Source organism: Condylostylus longicornis, unplaced genomic scaffold (genome assembly GCF_029603195.1).
Source record: "Condylostylus longicornis isolate FDR11 unplaced genomic scaffold, ASM2960319v2 ptg000049l, whole genome shotgun sequence".
Lineage (NCBI taxonomy): Eukaryota > Metazoa > Arthropoda > Insecta > Diptera > Dolichopodidae > Condylostylus > Condylostylus longicornis.
This window is the reverse complement of record NW_026578018.1, coordinates 3,269,053-3,291,046: the sequence shown is the minus strand read 5'-3', so window position 1 is coordinate 3,291,046 and position 21,994 is coordinate 3,269,053. Positions and strand designations below refer to the sequence as shown.

Below are 21,994 nucleotides of genomic sequence, written 5' to 3'. Positions count from 1 at the left end.
TAAAAAAAATTAAGATTAAGAAAAATGACAGAGAAAAAAATTGTATTAAAATAAGAGAAAGATAAGAAATGTCTCAAGAGTGTGAGAGAATTTAATTTTAATTTATGATTTTAATTTTTATTTTATTGATAATTGAAATTGAAATTTTCATTTTCGTTTAATTTGATAATAAATATTAATTTGATATGAAAATGAGTATAAAATTAAAAATACCATTATAATTATTATAAAATGATTGGGAAAGAGAATGAGAGCAAATTAAAAGTTTAATAGTAACTAGAATAAAAATTGTTTTGTATTTAATATTTGATCGTAAAGTACTGCCAGTTATCTTAAATAAATCTTCAAATGACTGAAATTAAAAAACTATCATGAAATAAATATCGGTAATTATGCTTATTATAATTGTATTATGCTTATTAAGTTACAAACTGTAAAACCAAACCGTATGTTTTTAATTCGTTTTATATCGTTTTATATTCGTTTTATGTTTTTACAGTCTTAATATTGTATTTTTGTTATCTAAGAACATATTTCATTTTAATTTTAATTATTTAATATTAAATTGCAAAACTTCATGCCGTTTCTTTGTTTCTTTTCTTCATAATTTGGTTTGAATTAAAGAGAAAAAATTTGTTTTCAAAACGAATTTGTTTCCTATACAAAAAAAAAACACTTCACAACAGAAATTTTAACAGTTCAGCATAAAGTGATCTATAGTGAACAAAATTATCATGTTATCGTACAATTGCAAATTTAATTTTAATCTTTGATTCAAAACTAAAGTTTCAAATAATATATTAAATTGATTTTAATTGTACTTTATTCTTAAGTTTTTCGAAATTTTATCAGCTATGGGTCACATTCAGCCAATTTTTTTATTATAAATGTTTTTCGTGATCACTAGGAACTGTCAAATAATCCCTTAATATGTGATAATAAGCTGTAACAAAAATATTCTTGCAGATATTTGAAAAATCTTATAGGCCAATATCTGTATAACGAAATTTGGGGTTGCCAACGATTGTGGTCCTTATACTCTAATATTTAAATTATAATATCAAATATAACAATGATACTATATACACAGGTATATAGGGAACTGAAAATATAAATTTAAAAATAACAAACACATAAGTAATTTTTATTTAATAAATTTTTATATACATATATATATCTATGTATATATATATCTATTTCATATATTTTTTAATACATTTTTCTCATTTCTTCACAATATTAAACATGTTAACATTTTATTTTTTTCTAACATTTTTTTTTTTGTACAATATACATACATACATAACATGTAAGTACAGCATTGTGATTTATAAATTTTTATTTTTTTATTTAATACCGTTTCAATTTAATTTCCGATTAGTAAAATCAAAAATTTTCTTAAAAAATATTTTAATACAATTTATATATTTAATAATGATAATAATGGAATACGATATTTATGTATATACATATGTATGATTTTTGTTAAATATACACTTGTATATTATTATAACATATATATATATATATATATATATATATATATATATAATTGTATTATATATATATATATATATATATATAATTGTAACATATATATATATGTATATATATAATTGTATTTAAATTTTCATATTATATTTTATTAATTATTAATATTATATTAATAATTATTAATATAAATTTCGTTAATATTTATTTTTATTTTTTTTAATATTCATTTTCACAGACTATAAATTCGCTTACTTAATGATAATTAATATATAATATATAAGTAAGTATATATATACTTATTATTATAATAAATGAAAAATAAATAGAAAAATTATAAATTTTTATGATATATAGAATTGATAAAAATGATTAAAAAAATTTAAGAGTTTCTTAAAATTTCCTAAAATTACAATATAGATATTTCTTTTTTAAAAAGAAACTAAAATTAATAATTTTTAATTTAATATTAAATTTATTGACATTGACGCAATATTATCGTGCCGCATACCATACCGCACAATTATATGGGTTTGTTAAGAGATATAAGCATTATGCCAATGTATTATATTTTATGCTTCTCACACCCTAAAATAAATTTTGTTTGGGGGGGGGATTCCTTACAGTTAACACATGCAAAATCTATATAGATATTTTTTAATTGAAACCGACTCCGGGACACAGTGAAAATATTTCGGTATTAAAAATTTTAATTAATTTGGTATTAAATAATTTTACCAATTTCGTAAAACGATGATAAAATGCTGAATATGGGTAAAGGTAATATTTGACTTGATTACTCAATTTTTGTGTGTCCTTTGAACTCCTGGGAATTTACAAGTTATGCGTACGGTATTGAGCATGCGACACGATAATATATAATTTTCTTTAGTTTATTTTAATTTTTTTTTTATTGATTATAAAAATGTGTGTTCTAAATAATTATTTTTCGAGATTAAATATAGTGTGTGCAATTATTATAAAAATTTTTATTATTCATCAAATTTTATTTAAATACATAATATTGTTTTTTATGTTTTCTTTGTGTTTTTTTAATGTGTTTTTAATGTGTTTATTTCGATTGATTATACAATAATATTTCTAATTATAATTAAACTTATATAAAAGTTATATGTAAGAAGTATTAATAGTTAATTTTTATTTTTTGGCACTACATAATATACATAATATATATATAATTTATATTATATTTGTTATATTAAATAATTTTTATGTGTTCACTTAAAAAAATTTGATATTATAAATTTAACAATTTCCTTTCTTTTTTTTTTAATAATATTTTATTTATTTATTTTTAAATTTCTTAATATATAATTTTAATTATTTTGTTTTTATTTTATATATATTTTATTAATTAATTATAATATTTTAATATATTTCCGAAATTTAAATATTATATAATAAAATTCATCAAAATTTTAATTTATTTGTTTTTTAATTTTCTTATTTATTTTTTTTTATATAGTTTCCTTTTTGTTTTAGTTTAATTCAAATTAATTTTTATAATTTAATTTTATATTTAAAAATTCTTTTATAATGTTTTCTCTTTGAACACTTACATAGTTTTTTTTTTTTAATGTTTTTGTAAAATATTTTAGTTGTAATGGTTTTTTTTTTAATATTTGTTATATAATTACTTATTTTGAATTATAGTTTTCTAACAAATGAATTAAAATTAATTAAAAACAACTCTCTAATCAAAATTAAATTCCCGGAAAATTGTTGTTCTTTTGACAATATTTGATGAATTTTACCGCCAATAGAATAGCGTTTGTGTATAGTAATTGAAAATGAACAATATTATTAATTTGGCTTAGATTGCCATTCTTTTAAAAAATAAGTATATATTTTCGACAGGGAGGTTAAAGTGACTTAATGCCGAAAAAAAAACCTTAGGTACAGTAACTATATAGTTCATCAATTTTATTTTTCTATATGAAACGTAACTGACCTTAATTTAATTTTCTAAATATGTAAAAGAATTTGTCTTGAAATCAAAGTCACAAAATCATTACGTAATTGCAATCAAGAGGTTCAGATGCAAAGTTGACTAACCTTTACCCGCAAAATTTTTGCTTTTTTGTTAAAAATGTAAATTATAAATAAGTAAAAATAATGAATAAACATCTTCATAACAAATAAACGAAAACTTAAGCTCTTACTCTCCTCTTTTCGAAAAAAATTATATCTATTTAGAAAGTTTTTATGAGTATTTTAAGAAAATAAAATATTAAATCTCATTCATCATCAAAAAAATTATATGGATTAGGCCGTTTCATTTTTGAACCCCTCAATTGAACATTATAATTTCAGTTGATATAAACAAATATAATATAAGTCTATTGGTTAAAATGAATTTTCGTCTGGCTATTCTTGTGAAAAAATAATCATTTTATGCATTTGGTAACTACCGAACTGACAGGCCATCGTCTGTTTACAAAACTTCATCTCTACAGAGAATTTTTCCACCAAACTAACCTTCCATTGAAAGTCATATATACGTAGCTTTAAACTCTTTAAAATGCCTTTTCTTGGAAACTAATCATACTGTAGCTGTTTGCAAACAATTTAGTGATAAAATGCCTCTTTAGTTTTAAAACATTGAATTTGTCTGTTTTTTCTATAGCCGTTATTTATTTTACGAATAATAAATGATTAAATAAACAATTTATTAAACTAATTTCCATAACATATTTTCAATCGGATCAATTATTATGATTGGTTTTCCAAAATTAAAATTACTTTTTCAATGTAATCCTGGATACATAATATTATGGGTATTTCTTAAATAGAACCTACAAAATGATTTTATATCTTACGCACTATTCAAATTTAATTCTTAAAATCAGTTCCTAACTATAACAGAACTTGATCTTGAACCTTTCATTTTATATACAATTCATTGTTATATACGTTTAGATAATTCAATTCACTACTTCTTTTCTTCATTTATTTTCGTTACTTCCTCTATTCTAGAATAATACTTTCAGTGTATTTTTTTTAAGGTATCAAAAACTTAAAATGAAAAATAAAATATTTTTTAATTTTATTTTTACAACAATTATTCGAAAGATTTGTTCTTTGTGTTTTACATTTAATATCAATTTTATTTTCTTTTATTTTATTTTTAACATTAATTAAATTACAGCCATTTTATAAAAGCAATTAATTTATTTTTTTTTTTTGTTTTGTCAATAAATTATTTTTATAATTTTTTTGTTTTGTCTTATAATCAAAATCTACATTACAAATTTCAAACTCTACACTTTTAATTCTATAATTTTAATAATACAAATAAATTATTCTAAATACGATTGCATATATTTAGGCTCAAATTTATTTTTCTTTTTCCTTTTTATTTAAAAAAATTGAATACTTATTTGGCAATTGAAGTTATAATAGTTTTTTTTTATATATTTATTTATTTCTTGTCAATAATAGGGTACAATCTATATAGGGTTGTTAATTTTTTAGTTTTTGACAATAATATAATATAATTACTTTAGATATTTTTGGTATTTTAAAGTTTAAAGTACAAATTTATAGGTTATTTTTACTAACAAAAAATTAAATATTTTTATTTTTTTTTTTAATTTATTATAAATTAATGAAAGATTTTATAAAAATTTATTTCAAATTAAAATTAATAATATTAATTTTCATAAAAATTATTTATAATAAACACATTATTAAAATTATATAAAATTTAATAAGAACGTCTCCGTAACGTTCGACGTTTTGCCTTTGACTAACTAAAAGCACTACGTCATAATGCAATTAATTGTGATTTTCTTTGTGCCTCCAAACGTATTTCTAATACAGCATATGGTGGTAAACTTATAACTAATATTATACCTAAAATTAAAATTTTTGGATTTTCACATAAAAATCCATGTGCAGCAAATGTAACACCAAGTCCAAGAAAACGTAATGCCTGTAATGGTGCTATTATTTCAGCAACATTAACATGATGTGTTAATGTTATTAATGCAAATAATAATGTTTCCCACATTGCATTACAAGCACCCCATGATGCAGCTATCACATAAAAAAGAGCGCTTTAATTATTAAAAATGAACGAAAGAACGAAAAATAAAAAAAAAAGAGAGAGAAAATTTTATTTAATTAACATTTTTATTTAAGAATGAAATTATTTTATTTGTAAATATTGAAATAATCAAATAAATTGAAATTTCTGTGATCATAAATTCGAAATTATCATTCATTTAATTCAGAAATCCATTGATTAAAGATTGCAATAAATTGAAATCTTTAATGTAATACGTGTTAATATCAATTTGATTTCTAAATAACGTAAATTTTCGATAATAGTTTTCAGTTTGTGATCAGAGATTTAGACTGTATCCTTAATAGAAACATTCAATTTGAATAAATGACACAATTAAATTTTCCTTGAATATACTTTATTATATGTTGCTGGACCAATACAAAATTGAAATGCCAGATGAATTATGAAAGTTAACAACGAAAAAATATTTAAAATTCATTCAAGTAAGCAAAATATAAATACAGGTTTGAAACTTTGCTTAAAATCTAGTAGATTTTATATGATTTCTTCCTACTATTATGATATAGAATCAGGTCATCCTGAATGTATGCAATTTTATGTTAAAAATAGCTTTTATTGTATTTTTATATTTTGTGAGAAAAAATTGGGATTCTAGCACTTGTACAGCAATATATTATTATTTTGTTGTGGCTCGCTATAGGCAATATTATATATATGGACACATATGACAAAACATATTGTCAGGAAATATTGCTAAAATTTTATACTCAACATAGCCAATATACATAAGCCGAATTCTGCATCTTTATCGTCACTATACTTAAGTCATTACGTGAATATATATACATGTATACATAATTCATTATTTCTAAGTTGTATATTTTTGCGGGATTAAATAACATTAATAATTTTTCATTTTAAAAGATACTATACCTATCGTCCTTTGAAGGTTTCCACTGTGAAAGTACTAATAGCAAACAAGCATGAAAGAAGAATCCTGCAACTATAGACATATTTTGTTTTTTGATTAATTTAAAATATTTTTATTATAAAATTTTTTTAAATTTATTTTTAATTTATACCTAATACGACTGCTCTTTTGATATGTCTTAATAACATACTTAATGTACATGCTACAATTCCTTGCATTATTCCCATACAAATTAAAACTCCAGCTACCATTTGTAATCCCAGAGTACATGAAACATACGCCTGTTAATGATAACAAATATGACATTTGTTTCAATATAACAGAATTACAAATTGAAAATGCACAGAATATAATAAGGATGATGTGCTTACCCTTGAAAAATCACTTAGCATATAACCTTGTTCAGTTCCAATAAAATAAGCCATTGGCCCAGCAAATAATAATGTATCTGTCATACCTTTAATATTTTCATGCCGAAAGGTTACATCAATTTTACCATTAATTATTGTTAATATTAAAGCAATAACAGCAAAAAATAGAAAAACTAATATTAATGTTAGTGACCCAATTTTACCACCTTCATGTATAAAATTTGAATAAAATGTTGAATCATTTCCAGTATCTTGATCTTCAGTTAAATGCCATATTGGACACATATCAGCTCCACATATTCTTTCATTATGCTCATTATGATTATACATATCAAATATATAATGATTTTCTATTGTTCTTACATTATTATTATTATTAAAATCTGAATTTGATATTGTAGATAATAATGATGACGATGATGATGATGATGTAGTTGGTAATTTCTCAGATTTTATTTTTGTTGTAGTTTTAGTTGTTGATGGTAATTGCGTAATTAAATCTGATGTTACACTTTTAAAAATTTCCTCAAATGTTACTGAAGCCGATAAGGCACCATTATTATCATTATTACCATTATTTTTATCATTATTATTATTATGATTCTTATTACCATTACTATTTGGCTTAAGGCTATGATTATATTCTTCTAAAATATTATTAATATCAAATGGTGTTAAACCATTATTATTATTATTATTACTGTTATAATTATGACTATTATTATCATTATCAAATGTATCAATAATTGGTGTATCTGATAATAAATGTATTCTTTGTTGTTCTTGATAAGTACGAAAACCAAAACATGTTGTATCAGTTGGAGTACATTTTAAAGCTATTGATGCAATAATAGCACCCATTATAATACCAATATCTTGTGCTACTTGAAACCATCTAACTAAACGACGTACTTTTTGATCACGATTACAACTAATACGATAATCAGGATCTAATGAATCAATAGCACCACCGCCACCACCGCCACCACCGCCGCTAATAGAGCCAGCACCACCACCGCCACTACTTAAACTACATTCATTTTGATTACAACTTATTTTATTTGCATAATAAACAACTAATGACATTTTACTTATCCATGATGGTCCTAATATTATACCAAATATAATATATGCTGGTACTAATGTATATATTGATGGATATAAATGACATAATAAAAATATACATATACCAATATAACTGGTTGTTAATAATATAAAATAATTTATTTTACGTATAAGACGTGTTGTTAAAAAACACATACCAGATGATATTAAAAATGATATACTTAATAGCATTGAACCAATATTTGGACCAACATGTATCCATTGTTCACGATGATGCCATATTGAATTAGAACCTTGTAATGCAATTAATGGAAATAATATTGCACATATTAAACCATGTGATATTGTTAAAAAACTAAAATTTTTACAAATTTTTGAACGCAAATGTGATGGAATTTTATGGCGGCAGTGACGATGATTATTTAATGTTAATAAACGTCGTATTGAATTAGCACCAATTGAACTATTAATTGATTCACGACGACGTGCCGCCAATGCAGCTTGTACTTGATATGCTGGTAATGTTGTTATACGATGTGATCTTGATGATATTGGTGAATAACCTGTCATATGCTATACATTATTTAAATAAAATGAATATATAAAATTAATAATAAAAATAATTTAAAATGGAAATGTGATTTAATTTAATGAAATATATAAATTATTTTTAATTAGGAATAGTTATAATATTACCTTACATTTATGGGATATAAATCAATTCAATCCAATAAATTCAATAAAATTTAATAAATTCAGAAAAAAACCGTAACATTAGTGGCAGAACTTAGTAAACTTTCAAGTGTATATGTCAACTTATAGAGGAAAGTAATAGGGAATTACCCTGATCACCTTAAAATTTATAATTTGATACACATTACTAAATGTGTATTAAATCAACTGACCATCTTAGCAAATTTTATTACAACAGGCGGGTTCTGAATTAGTGTAGAAGCTTCTATTTAAGACAATGTAATAAAAGTTATTTCAAACAATCTCATGAAAATATTAATTAAATCATTAAACAACATTTAATTAAGTGTAATAATTGGATTTATTCTTTTCACTATAGATTTGGAATGGTTTCCTGATTTTTCTGTAAGTGAAACTTAATATGATCTTGGTACTATAACGGCAAGTACACTAACTGGCAATCTAATAACCACAAAAATTAAATTTACCGACCTTCATAATATTACTAAAACTCTTGTGCTGAAAAAATATTTTTTATAAATATTCATTCGATTGTCAAATTTATTCGACAATTAATTTGTGTAGAAATTCTACAAGAATAAGAAAACGAAAGTGCAGAAGAATTTATTTTGTATCCAGAACCTTGAAGGATATTAAAGATATCAGGATTTAATGCAGCTTACGGAGTATATTCCTTAATTTTATATACCCTGTTGATGTAGATGATTTTGAAGAAAAATTGAAGATTAACTGTCTAATTGGGGTGGAAAAAACTTATTTGTATATCTTCCATTTAGTTCTGAATAAAATTTACTTAGACTATATTCTTTTGTTAACATACTTTAGACGCACCCATTCGATTTTTCAAGCTTAATTAACTTCAACAATTATCTCAACAATTAATGTTGTTAACTACTATAATATTGTATATCAGCAATGTATAAGTCTTAAACTAATTGTTTTCACTCTCTTATTAAATATATAATAAAATAAATGAATAATTTCAAATTAACTTGTTAAAAATGAAAAGAAAATTATTGTGCTTTTAATATTTTATAAGGATAATCAAATAACATGAAAAAATTTTCATTAAAGAAAATTTAATTTTTAATTCAATTATGACGCGAATTCAGATACAAAAGTTTATTAAATTAAATATACTTTTCATTTAATGTAAATTAATTGTATTGTAAGTAATATCTGTGTTGAAATGATTAAGATAAATCCACTTGATGCATAGGAGGAAAGGGCAACCCAAATTTTTCAAGACTTATTAACTTATGAGCTCTGATAACTCTCTGATTTTCCGAATAGAACAGCTAGATTCGATTATACTTTATAATACGTCAGAACAAAATAAATGACTGTAGAGACTTTGATCCAGAAGATTTTGAAATTGACTAACTGAGTTTTTCTTAAAATCTATTCTTAATTCCTGCATTCTTAATTTATTTCAGAAAATAAGATAGAAATAATGCTGAAATCATAATATTGTGCGTGTTTTCTGGTTATCAAAATTGGATTACCCCGTTTCATAAATTCTCACTTTTCTTTTTACCATAAGTATGAACAGCGTAAAATTTACATATTTCTCTTTTCACCGGAAATCACAATACACCATAGTAACGTTTAAAATTTTTTCAACATTAAAAATTCAAATATTCTAAAAGGTGTGATGCCTGTCGGTTTAAATTGATATACGAATGTTTATGTATACCTTATAGACCCCTTACAAACATAAATATTTTTATGTATGTATTAAAACATATATTTTCCGAAAATTTTAATAATTTAGAATTACAATTAATTTAATTTGGGAGAAAATGTAAATTTCTTTTATTTTTCTTTAAAATTTCGTTTTTAAAGTTGTCTATGCAAAATTTAACGAAGTATTTTTATTATTCTAACATTAATTTTTATCCTAAATTTATGCAAAATTATTAAAGTACTTAATTTACCTTTTAGGAATTTTATGTTGGTATGGGAATTTTATTTTATTTTTGATTCTTGTAGCTTATTCGTAGATTCTAGTTCTCTTTCTAAATAAATTTATTTAATTACAAATTGGTTGGGAAGAATTTAAAATTTAAATTCAAGTTTATGTAAAGGTTTCTAAGATTGTTTGATTAAAAATTTGGATTTTATGAGTTCCAAAAAGCTATTTGTACTCATATTTTCATATCTCTAACCAAATCTATAATATTTGAGAATTTATTAAAAATAATTGAATTGCTCATTTATGTAGACATACCTCAATCATTGGATCATCCCATATACTATAACTAGCACCAGAACTTCTTGTTCTCATAACACGATGTCTTGTTGTTAATGAATGTCTATGATGATGATGATAATGATGATATTTTGGTATTTGTCCAGGTGTACCATAACCAACCATACCATAACCACCATAATGTGTATTACCAGCTGTTATACCAAAACCAGCACCAAATGTTGTATGTGTTGATGATAAAATTCCACTAGTACCACCAGCTATAACACCACCAATACCACCTCCAACACCTATAGAAGCTGATGTACTTGGACCAGGTATATTATTATTAATAATACTAGTACTAATACCACCACCACTAATTGTTCCAATATTACTTGTAGCTGGAGCACTATGTGATGACTATATAAAGATATAAATAATAAATTTTATTATTTGAATTTTTAATGGAATTTTTTAAGAGAAGAAGTTATTATTAAAGAAATGATTTTAGATTTCTGTTTTCTTAATTTTTTGGGAGCCATTCAATAGTTTTATTAAATTAATTCGAATAAATCAGAGGTTTATGAAACTGTATTATTAATAATGCTGAGAAGGGCTCAATTAAAGGAATCGATTCTCATCAAATCAATATTGTCTTTAATAAGTCAATTAATTGTAAGAGAGTCGTATTACGAAACGATAAAAGTTGTACGATTTTATTTAATAAAAATTAATAATTTCGTCAATATCGGTTTAAATCGATCTTAAGGGTATATTCAACTCTAAATTTATTGGCATATGTGAGCTCTATATTCAAACAAATTTGAGCCGTTCTAGAATTTCTTTTCACTTTAATTTCTTTAATATTTTCTCTGGCGCGCTATTTGTATTCGAGAATAAACTTTAACAGATTCCTTTTAACAAAAAAGATTGTTCTTAATTTTTTAAATAAAAAATTTACCTATATGTGTATGTATGTATACATATAAATTATAAAATAATCAAACCAATTACATACTTAATCCTGATATGCGTCTTAAAAATTTTATTGTTTTTAACTGTCTTAAAAAAATTTCTTTTCTTATATTTTTAATTTTTAATATTTACCCACTATCCTGATCATTGTACCTATTCCCAAAATCCCTTAGTTAATATTGAAAGAATAATAAAAAAAAATAAAATAAAAATCAAAAAATTTATTTTTTTTTTAACAATAAAAACATGAAACAAAGAAAAGTCAAAGTTTTGAACTCCTTCAATTCTCATTCTCTTTCATTTTATATTTTCAATTCAACAAAAATAATAATTTACTTGATTTTATTCTACGCTCTTTAACGAATTGACAAAATCTCCCCCCCCCCCCCCCCCCCCCCGCCATCTCCTACAAATACACAAAAAAAAAAAACAATCGATGTCTGAATTAAAACTTAATATGAGAAGAGAAAAGAGACGAGAGGGTATTTTTATACCCTGCACCTTCGTGAGGGATATATTCACTTTGGTATGGAGTTTGCAACCACTTGAAGGAGTCGTCTCCGATACGGATATGTGTATACATTCTTGGTCAGCGTAAAATTTTGTGTTGATTTAGCCATGTCCGTTCGTCCGTTTGTCCATCCGATCACACGATAACTCAAAAATTAATAATGCAAGCGGCACCAAACTTACACAAGTTGTTTATTTTGTATCAACTACGGCTGTTATTGTAATTGGACCAATTCGGACAACGAGTTCGGGTAGCTGCCATACAACTACAAAAGTTAATTTAAAATATTCAAAAAAATAATAAAACTAAAGTCAGACATATCCGTGCAGTTTCTATAGTGTGATATGTCAGGTCCGAATGCTTGATATACAGAAATGAAATCTAATTCTAGATATTTTAAAAACAAATTTTAAACTCTGATAGTTAAGGTGCAGGATATAATTCGGTCGGTTTATACCGACGGAAACGTTTTTATTTCTTAGTATTAAATTTGATGCGGTGTGCGGTAATTAAAATGTGCGCGGTATGCGATTGTTAAACAAAAAATTGGTTGCATGTATTTAAATCTATGCATATACGGAAATGTTGAGCAGGAATTGCATCGGCTTCGATTTTTCAAATCCAAATGTTCAATATTTTGGGACTAAAAAATTAATTTAATTTTTATTGACACAAATTTCAACCATATTTTTACACAGCAATAAATGTATTATTGCAGCAGGATACAATTTTTGTATACGGCATCGGTAATTTTTCCGTTGTCGCATACCGCCTCCATTTAGGTTTAGCACTCAATAAGAATAATAAAAACGTACCAGAAAATGGACTACAAAAATTAAGAAAAAAACGAAAATTGCAAAAAACTTAAAATTTTCCATAAGAGACAGATAAAGAGAAGAGAGAAGAAATTCGCAAAATATTTTCTGTTTCGTTTTTGTTTCTCTTTAAATATTCTTCAGTTTGAATTTTCTTCTCTTTGTTTGTTATTTTTATTATTTGATTGCAATAACAGAAACTGTCATGATAATATCAAAAATTCATACTAATAGCATTTCTTATATTATACAACTTTGTTTTCTTCCACTGTCATTACTTAAAATTTTGTGTCATTCGTTTTCTTTTTTTAAAATCAGGATTTTTTTTTAATTTGACGTTCCTTTTCTTTCTCACTTTTTTTTCTTTTTTATATGCCTTTAATGGGTTCATTCAATTTCAAATTTTATACTGCGTCAACATTAAAAATATCGTGTAGCTATGTGTACCCGCATTTTTACCACCTTATTATTACAACCCAATCTAAATTTTATTGTCCGACGACAACACCGCAACGCATTGCTATATTATTCTCCCCCACTCCCATTTTGTTTCGAAAGTACACAAATTAAATATATTGTTTGTGTGTATTTAAGGAGAAAAAAAAATGACAAGAAACTTCAATGTGGGTGTCTTTTATATTTTTTTTTTTGTTGTTTTTTTCTTTTTAAAAGTTTATTTTTAGAATTCGCTAAGAGGATTTTTCACTTTTATTTTATTCTTTCTTAGGGTTGTTATTACCAAAGATTTCCACAAGGATATTATAATATGGAGAAGAAAATTAAATACATAAAATATTAAGGAGCAAAAAAAAAGAATAATAATAAAACAAAAAAAGCAAGAAAGAGAAAAGAGAAAAAAAAATAATAAAACGCAACATAAATCGATAATTAAAATGGTCTGTAAATGTAGTGCGCCTCTGTGATTTTCGTAATTTATTTTAAAGAAGATGAAAACTTAGAATACTTGAAAAATATACTAATAAAATCCGTCAATTTACATTGGTCAACGTGCCTACTGCCAATTGTCCACTTTCTTTCACATCTTCTAATCAATATAAACTTGAGAAGAGAGAGAAAGAGACAAACTTTTTCACCCTCTTTGGAAGAGAGAAATTATTGAATAAAGTGTAAGGCTCACAACATGTTGAATACTGTAAATCGGCAAAATTTGTATATTTTTGCATCGAGGAAAACGCTAAGAACAAAAATATGGTGAAAGAAAGAATAAAAATATAATTTTTTGGAAAAGATTAAAGATAAAAAGGATAATTATATTAGAGAAAATAAGAGGAGACGAGATAAGGATAACAAAAGGAAATGAGAATTAAGGATAAGAAGAAAGTAAAAATGAATAATCTTCACAGGACATTAAAGAAACATTGAAATAAGAAATTATATGAATGGTAAAGCTTATAAGTACAACTACTTTGTATAGTCTTATTTAAATTCTTTTTTAACCCATTTAATCCAGCGTTGTTGGCTATTTACACAAAATTAAATTTGTGGAACATAAGCTGAGCTTTAATTTTTGTTGTGTGTATTTTTTGTATTAAAATAATAAACTTATAGGAATAGAAGCTAAAGATGTACTAAGTCGAAAAGATTCTTAGTGGAATAGCTAAAAAACTCTGTATACATTATAAATTTTATTATAAATTTGTAACAATATACACCAACACTTTGTTATTATGCCAAGAAAATACTCTAGGAATTTCAAAAGCCTGCGAACAAATGTTTTGTCCTTAATTCTTTCGTCTTAGCTTGAGCGGAGTAACTCTTAATTTACACAGGAAGAAATCAGTTTCTGAAACATATTTATTTTTGGCAATATTAGAAATTTTTAAATAAATTTTCTTCATTTTCTTCACTTTAAAAGTTTCTTCATTTTTGTTTTTTTTTACCAAAATGGTGTTAGAACCTATAAAATTTTATTATGTAAATAAAAAGGGAATTAAAACAATTCAGGTAGGTGTTAATATTTTTATTTAAGGAGTTTTTGTTTGTTTACTTTTTAAATTTTCTTTTTAGCAATTTTTCCAAAATAATTTTTAAAAAATGTGCTTATTAATTTCACTCTATTCGTCCGTTCTTCTTTCCGTCCGTGAACATGTTTAAAAAACTTCTACGCCCTTGAAGATAGAAAGCCGTAATGAAATATGTAAATAGATCTTTGCTAGAAAAATATTTCCGCAGAAGAAAACCACCCACCTTTCCTCCCCCCCCCCCATTTAAAAGTTATAGCCACTCAAAGTACTAAAAATTTCCATTTTATCACTATTTGTTGCAACGAAATGGCAAATATTGTTTAAATTCAGTAAAAGTAGAAAAATACTGTCGAGGTTTGTCTAATGCGGTTCAGTATTGTTGATCTTTAAAAAAAACAAACTTAATCGTTAAAATTAACTGTTATCTAAAATCCGATTTTTTCAAATATTTGATATTGTTTTTCTTCTAAACTAAACCGCAAATTACAGGAATCGGAAACCAAGTTTTAGACACTATTAAATTTTTACATCGTTTGACGAAAATTTTTTTCCAACTCCAACTCCTTTTAAGTTGCCGCCTCTCGAAATTTGACCAATTCGAATTTTCGGCACCATATATTTCCGAAACTTCAAGCTTTTCTAAATTTCTATAAATACAGAAAGCTAATGGGAAATGCAATGCCAACAAAAAATATAATTATTTTTCTTAACTGAAATTAACGATTGAATTCGAGCATTATGTTAATGACTTTTTAATTGTTTTTTTTGTATATCAAAGATTTCATGCATTGCTAATCCTAAATGTATGCAATCTTTATTGTATTCATGTACATGTCGAAATTGTTCATATTTTGAAGGGAAAAGTGCTACATTACAAATTATTAATCTGACTCAACTTCATTTTAAATTTTCTTACCATTCCTCTTATTATACAAGAAAAATTTTTAATGAATTGCCCGGTAGGGACATAATAAAATAATGAAAAAGTCTAGATGGTATTCTATTATCCTTGTTTTCCCTTTAATTTTATTATTTTCATTCTTTTGTCTTTTGTTTTCATTTTAAATTAAATATCCTTTTTTTTTTATTATAACTATTGTCTTTAAAATAGAACAAGAGCAAAAAATTAAAAACACTTAATAAATTTTTGTAATTTGAATTAATGAAAGGTGTTGAAAGTTTTTTTTGTTCTGTTTTAATTTTAAGAGAATTTTCTATTTTCCTTTTTGATATTTGATATTAAAATTTTGAAATAAGGATTGGAGTAACTTGAGTATTAAGGAGATGAGGACTTTTTAATATTAATATGGAGTTTAAATTACTCAAAGTAAATGTATGGCTCACATTGAAATCTCACAAGTATTCTAAAGTATTCACACTGAAATCTCACAAGTATTGGCTCAATTACTTTTAGTAATTAAATAAGTGTTCCTAATTTTAATTCAATTCATAAATGATTAAACTAATTTTCTAATAACAAATTAGAACTGCACAGGTTATCACTACATAGGTAGTTACATTGAAACTGCATAGGTTATTCTATATGATACTACTGGTTTACCTTTCTTAAATAATTTAAGGCATGTATTAATTAACAAAAATTAGTTTTCTTCATTTACAATATTCAAAATATCAGTCAGTTATCCTTAATTTTCAAGAGATATATAATTTTAAAAAAACCAAAAAACATATATGAAATTAAGGTGAAAATCGTGGTGAGTATGTTTAGATTTTATTTTTCAATTATAATCAACATTTTAATTAATTTTTATCCTTTCTTTTACGAAAAATATTCTAAAAATTCATCATTTTACATTATTATATCCATTAACTTTTAGCTGTTCTATGTATATATGTGTGTTTTTTATTATAAATTGATGCCCTAATTAATTTTCTTAAAAAATCCTGGCTATATCAACCCTATATCAACGTTCATAAGTAAAATCAAAGTTAATCTACCTCATTATTGAAGTATGCATATTTCATTTCGTTTTTTATACAATATTGGGTCTTGTAATAAAGTAGTTTGTATTAAATTTGAACAGTGGCACGCATGGTTTAAACAACTTTCAAGATAAATTTTAAAATTGCATGCGGTCCTCCTGTTTGCACATATTTTTCTAAATTATACTTTTTTTTTATAAAGAATAACCACATTACCATGTTTGTTTATGAGAAATGTCTATATTTTAGCTTCAACAGTTTGCTCATGCAAGTTGATTCGTTCAGATTGAAAGCAAATAATTTAGAATTAAATTTTAAGCTAATTTATCATTGTACAAGATTTACAATATAGTTTTTAACTATTTTTGCAAGTAGTATTCCGTTCTTGTTTACGTAATTTCAAGGATAATTTAGTGTCTAGAAAGTGCTTCACAGATACGGGGACTTATATTATTCGTTTCTGATTTCAATTAATTATTTGACATACCGTCTACAGTACTCCTCCGAGACTTATTTTATTAGCACAGTCGAGTATCTTGTGTGGCCGCCCTCGAGACAAAGCCAGCCAGAAAATTCCTTGTTCTGTGGACTAAAGATACATATTCCAGCCAAAGTAAGTACGCCCCCTCCAGTACCCTTAAGTACGACGATTACCCATCACGAGATTCGTGCGAACTTTGTTCCTGCTCATTCCTATGAATCTTCTGGAATTCATAGGGATGTACTCGCCCTTTCCTCTTAACTAGAAAATTAACATAATTGGCAGTATGTCAATATCTCAAACAATTATTCATCAGCGTTATTCAGATGGTGCATAATTTTAACAAAATAAATTTATCTTATAAATACATATGTATATCAAATGTTATATTTTAACAATCACCATTTTTATGGATGACAATGTATAGCAACAGATTTTCATTTATATATTGCATTTTTATACATAATATATTTATAGTATAAATCTATAGTCATGTATTCCCAATTCTATTATAAATAAATTCTTTAACAAGTCTGAAAACCCTTCGTTTTCTCTCTCCAATTATATAGGGACTTCATTTTGTTTTAATATTTTAGTATTTATATTTTGTTAACCTATACCTATATGTATAAAAGTGTTTTCTTTGTTTCTCACATTCCTACATCTCTTTATAATTCTATTTGAATTTAGGAAAATAAATTATTTAAAATTTGAGGATGATGGTTTTTAAGTATATTAAAATTTTAATTTTTAATTTTATATTTTAAGCTTTGAAATAGTATTAAAATTTTTACCCCAAAAAAAAACAATATGATTATTTTATTTTTATTATAATTATTTTTTTCATTCTGTTGCTTCTAATTTTCAATTAAATTTAGTTATTTATTAAATTGTTATATGAAATTGACCTTGAAAAATTAATAGACAAAATAACAAGGATTTTTTTGCCCTCTGTTCGGGTTATATATAAGGTACAAGGAATGGTGAAAATAGCAAAGTATAATGTAGCTGATTATAAAATATAAAACAAATATTCACAAAATTCTCCGAAATCATTAAAATTTGGAAATTTCTATAATGTCTGAGATAATAATAAAAGATAATATTTAAAATGTTAAATCCTTTTATAATAAAAATGAAATTTCTCTCTTTTTGTCAAGAATTTTCTTAAATTAAATAACAAAATTTGATAAAATTGAATCAAAAATTAGTACATTCGATAATTTTTGTCTGTTCATTATAATCGTAATATAAAAGTAGCCCAAACACTTTAAAACCTTTTAAAACCTTTAGTTTTAAATGCACTTTAATTTAAAAATTTTAAGGTTAAGCTTAATAATTTCGGATTAGCAAAGCAATAGTTTGCAGAGACGCCCATTTTCTTAAAATAAGTCACAACACTTTGATTAAAAATAAATCTTAGTTTAAAATTGCATACTTTTAGGTGAAGATCTTAAATTTTTACTTGAAATGCATCCACCATTAGTGTTCTTTGTTGTGTTAGGAATTTTAGAAAAATTTACAGTTTCGAAGAAATTTTTTTTTGGTGAATCTTGATTTCTTTTAGATTTGAATTGCGAATAAGAGGGAAGAAGTGGAAAAAAATTTTGTTTTGACAGAATAAGCCCGCTAATTACTGTCTTAAATTGTAGAATTCTAAAAAGTAGCCCTTGGGGGGATATATCTTGTAGAAAAGGAAGGGAAATAGATTCAATTTTGTCCTAGAGAAATATTAGTTTTTCTTAAATATACATTTGGGTATAGAAAACTGCAACTTTATATCTAAGTCTCTTAAATGAATTCGTTTATAAGGAGATCAATAACCGAACGAACGATCAACTAAAATCATGTTGCTGAAAATTCAAGCTATTTAAATTTAGAATAATTAACTGGGCGACCATAAACTGCTGAGTTTATTCTGAGCTAAAAATTCTGAATCTATTAATCCAAATTTTTGTCTGTATTTTTTAATAAAACATTAATTTCTTTAATAATTTTTAAAATTGTATTTGACTTGCAATGAAATCTTTATATAGTTTTAAAATTGGAATTTATTTCTTTGTTTTCTCCCCATTGAATGCATTTCTTTGTTTTATAGTAATGTGATTTGATCGTTATATTTCTAAAATATATTTCCGTTAATGTGCTTAAGAGTACACCTATATCATCTATGGTATTTTCTTTGTTTACTTTTTAATTAAGCTCTATAGTAATAAAAGTGTAAATTGTATAACATATTCTGGCATATATATTACAATGTACACCCATACATACATAGCAAATAGTATTAAATTTGTATGAAAATTTTATAATGTAAATATTTAAGGATTAATGGGAATTATTTTCACATCAGACTTTCTAAAGTAATGGTGCCCGACCATAAACTTCTGTTTTTATATTGTATATATACACAATATTTATTTATTTATATTTTATTATAATACTTTATACGCATAGATGTATACGTACTTATTTGTATCGAGTATACTGTGTTATGGCATAAAAATAAAATGTCAAATACAAAAATATTTCAATATTCAAAAAATACAATGTTAGTAAATATGAGAATCAATAACAATGCCGTATACAAATATATTTGTATTACAATATAACAGAATGTTTATAGAATTTATTTCAATAATAAAAATAAGAAAAAAATTTCTATAACAATTCAAAAATAAACTCACCTGTGTTGATTGTAATGACATTGGTATTCTCTCTCGATCTCTAATTGATTCACGTTCTTCACGTGCACGTTGTTCTCTTTTTGCTAATTCTTGTTCATCTTCGAGTCGGCGCCTAACACGTTCCAATTCATGTAAATTTGGTAAACTACCCATATTTTTTAAATAACCTTCTGTTTTAATGCTCATCATTTTGAATTTTTTTTTTGTGTATTTTTTTAAAATTTTATAAAACAATTATTATTAATTATAATTTATTATAACAATTTAATATTATATGTATAAAACTATTATATATCAGTAATTTTTTATATAAGGTATAAAATTTTACCTAAATATGTATGTATGTATTTTATTTCAAAAATGAAAACAAAGTGAACATTTTAAAAATAATAAATAATACAAGTTTATACACAAAGTAGTATAACTTCTTAACTGTTATATCAGGGAAAATAAATATTTTCTTTTGAAAAATTATTCACCACCTATATTCACTATACTGATATCAATATAATTTAAGCACATATTATACAAAGATTCAAATTCTGAATGATGCTACGTACAACAAGTTTTTTGTCACAATTATTTACACTTCTTGTATTTTGTTATATACATACATGCGAAAAATTTATTTCTCAACACTGTTTACTTGACATATATATTTATGATATTGAAACTGTTTTAGTAATATTCTTATTGTTCATTTTTACATTAACTGTTATATTATACTATTATATTACTTATATACTATTCATTGTTATGTATTTCAAAATTGAGATAATTTTAACTGTTATATTATTTAAACTGTTCGTTATATTATGTTTTCATTTTGTGTATTAAATAATTTTCTCTCATTTTCATAATAATTTTTAATCTCATTTTGTGTTAAACTGTTATAAAAAAGAACAAAAATAGGAGCTATAATATAATATTATATTATTATACAATTTCTTTATTCAAAAAAACTCTGTTCCTGCGCATTATGCAAGAATTGTGTCCTCTCTAATTTTATTACTAAATATTTTTCTCCAAAAAAAATACTATGGAAACTTTTAAAAATATTCACCATAGAGTATACCAATTTTCAACCTGTTATATTAGTTTTGGAAACTGTTATACACATCATACATTTTTTTTATTTTTCAATGTAATTTTTTTATTGTTTTTGTTTTGCACCATTCTTCATTTTATATTTTAATCTGAAGTTAATCTCAATATAAGACTAAAATTTAATGGTTTAAGTATTAATTTTTAAATATAAAGTAAAAACTGTTATACGATTTAAAAACTGTTATACACTTTTTAGATTTTTTTTTTTATTTTATTTTTGTTTTCCTTTAATCCATCTTATTTAATTTTTTTCCGATATTTATATATTTATTAAATTTTTGTTTAATGCTATATTTTGGGGTATCCACATATATTAAATACTTGTACACCAAGCTGAAAAAGAAAAAACAAAAATAAAATGTTATAAGGAAAAAAATCTATAGACTGGAGATGAAGAAAAGATGACCTGATTTCAAGCATGGAAAAAAATTAAATTTTTAAGAATAAAAAAAAGTATTTTCAGTATACATTATATTTATATACAGGGTTATTCTTTAATGGGTAAAATCGCATATGTCACCATTTATTTAAAACTCAAATACAAGCTAAGCTTTTGTTCAGAAAAGCTACCAAAACCGTACGATTTAAGAAATACAGGGTTCCTTTTTAAGAGGAACAGAACTTTTACTAAAAAAGTTTCAAAACCTTTAACTACCTCTTCCAAAAAAATTG

General features: G+C 24.1%; 1 protein-coding gene across 1 annotated transcript; it reads right to left on the bottom strand.

Annotated features, from left to right (window-relative positions):
* Nucleotides 1-4,899: 4,899 nt before the first annotated feature.
* Nucleotides 4,900-21,637, bottom strand: LOC129611312 (uncharacterized). Its single transcript, XM_055524393.1, has 6 exons — nucleotides 20,216-21,637; nucleotides 10,854-11,237; nucleotides 6,845-8,482; nucleotides 6,625-6,754; nucleotides 6,476-6,545; nucleotides 4,900-5,570 (listed from the first exon to the last, which is right to left on the bottom strand). Exons 1-6 carry the CDS (start codon nucleotides 20,402-20,404, stop codon nucleotides 5,279-5,281), a joined length of 2,703 nt encoding a protein of 900 aa, XP_055380368.1. The 5' UTR covers nucleotides 20,405-21,637; the 3' UTR covers nucleotides 4,900-5,278.
* Between the last annotated feature and the right edge of the window lie 357 nt (nucleotides 21,638-21,994).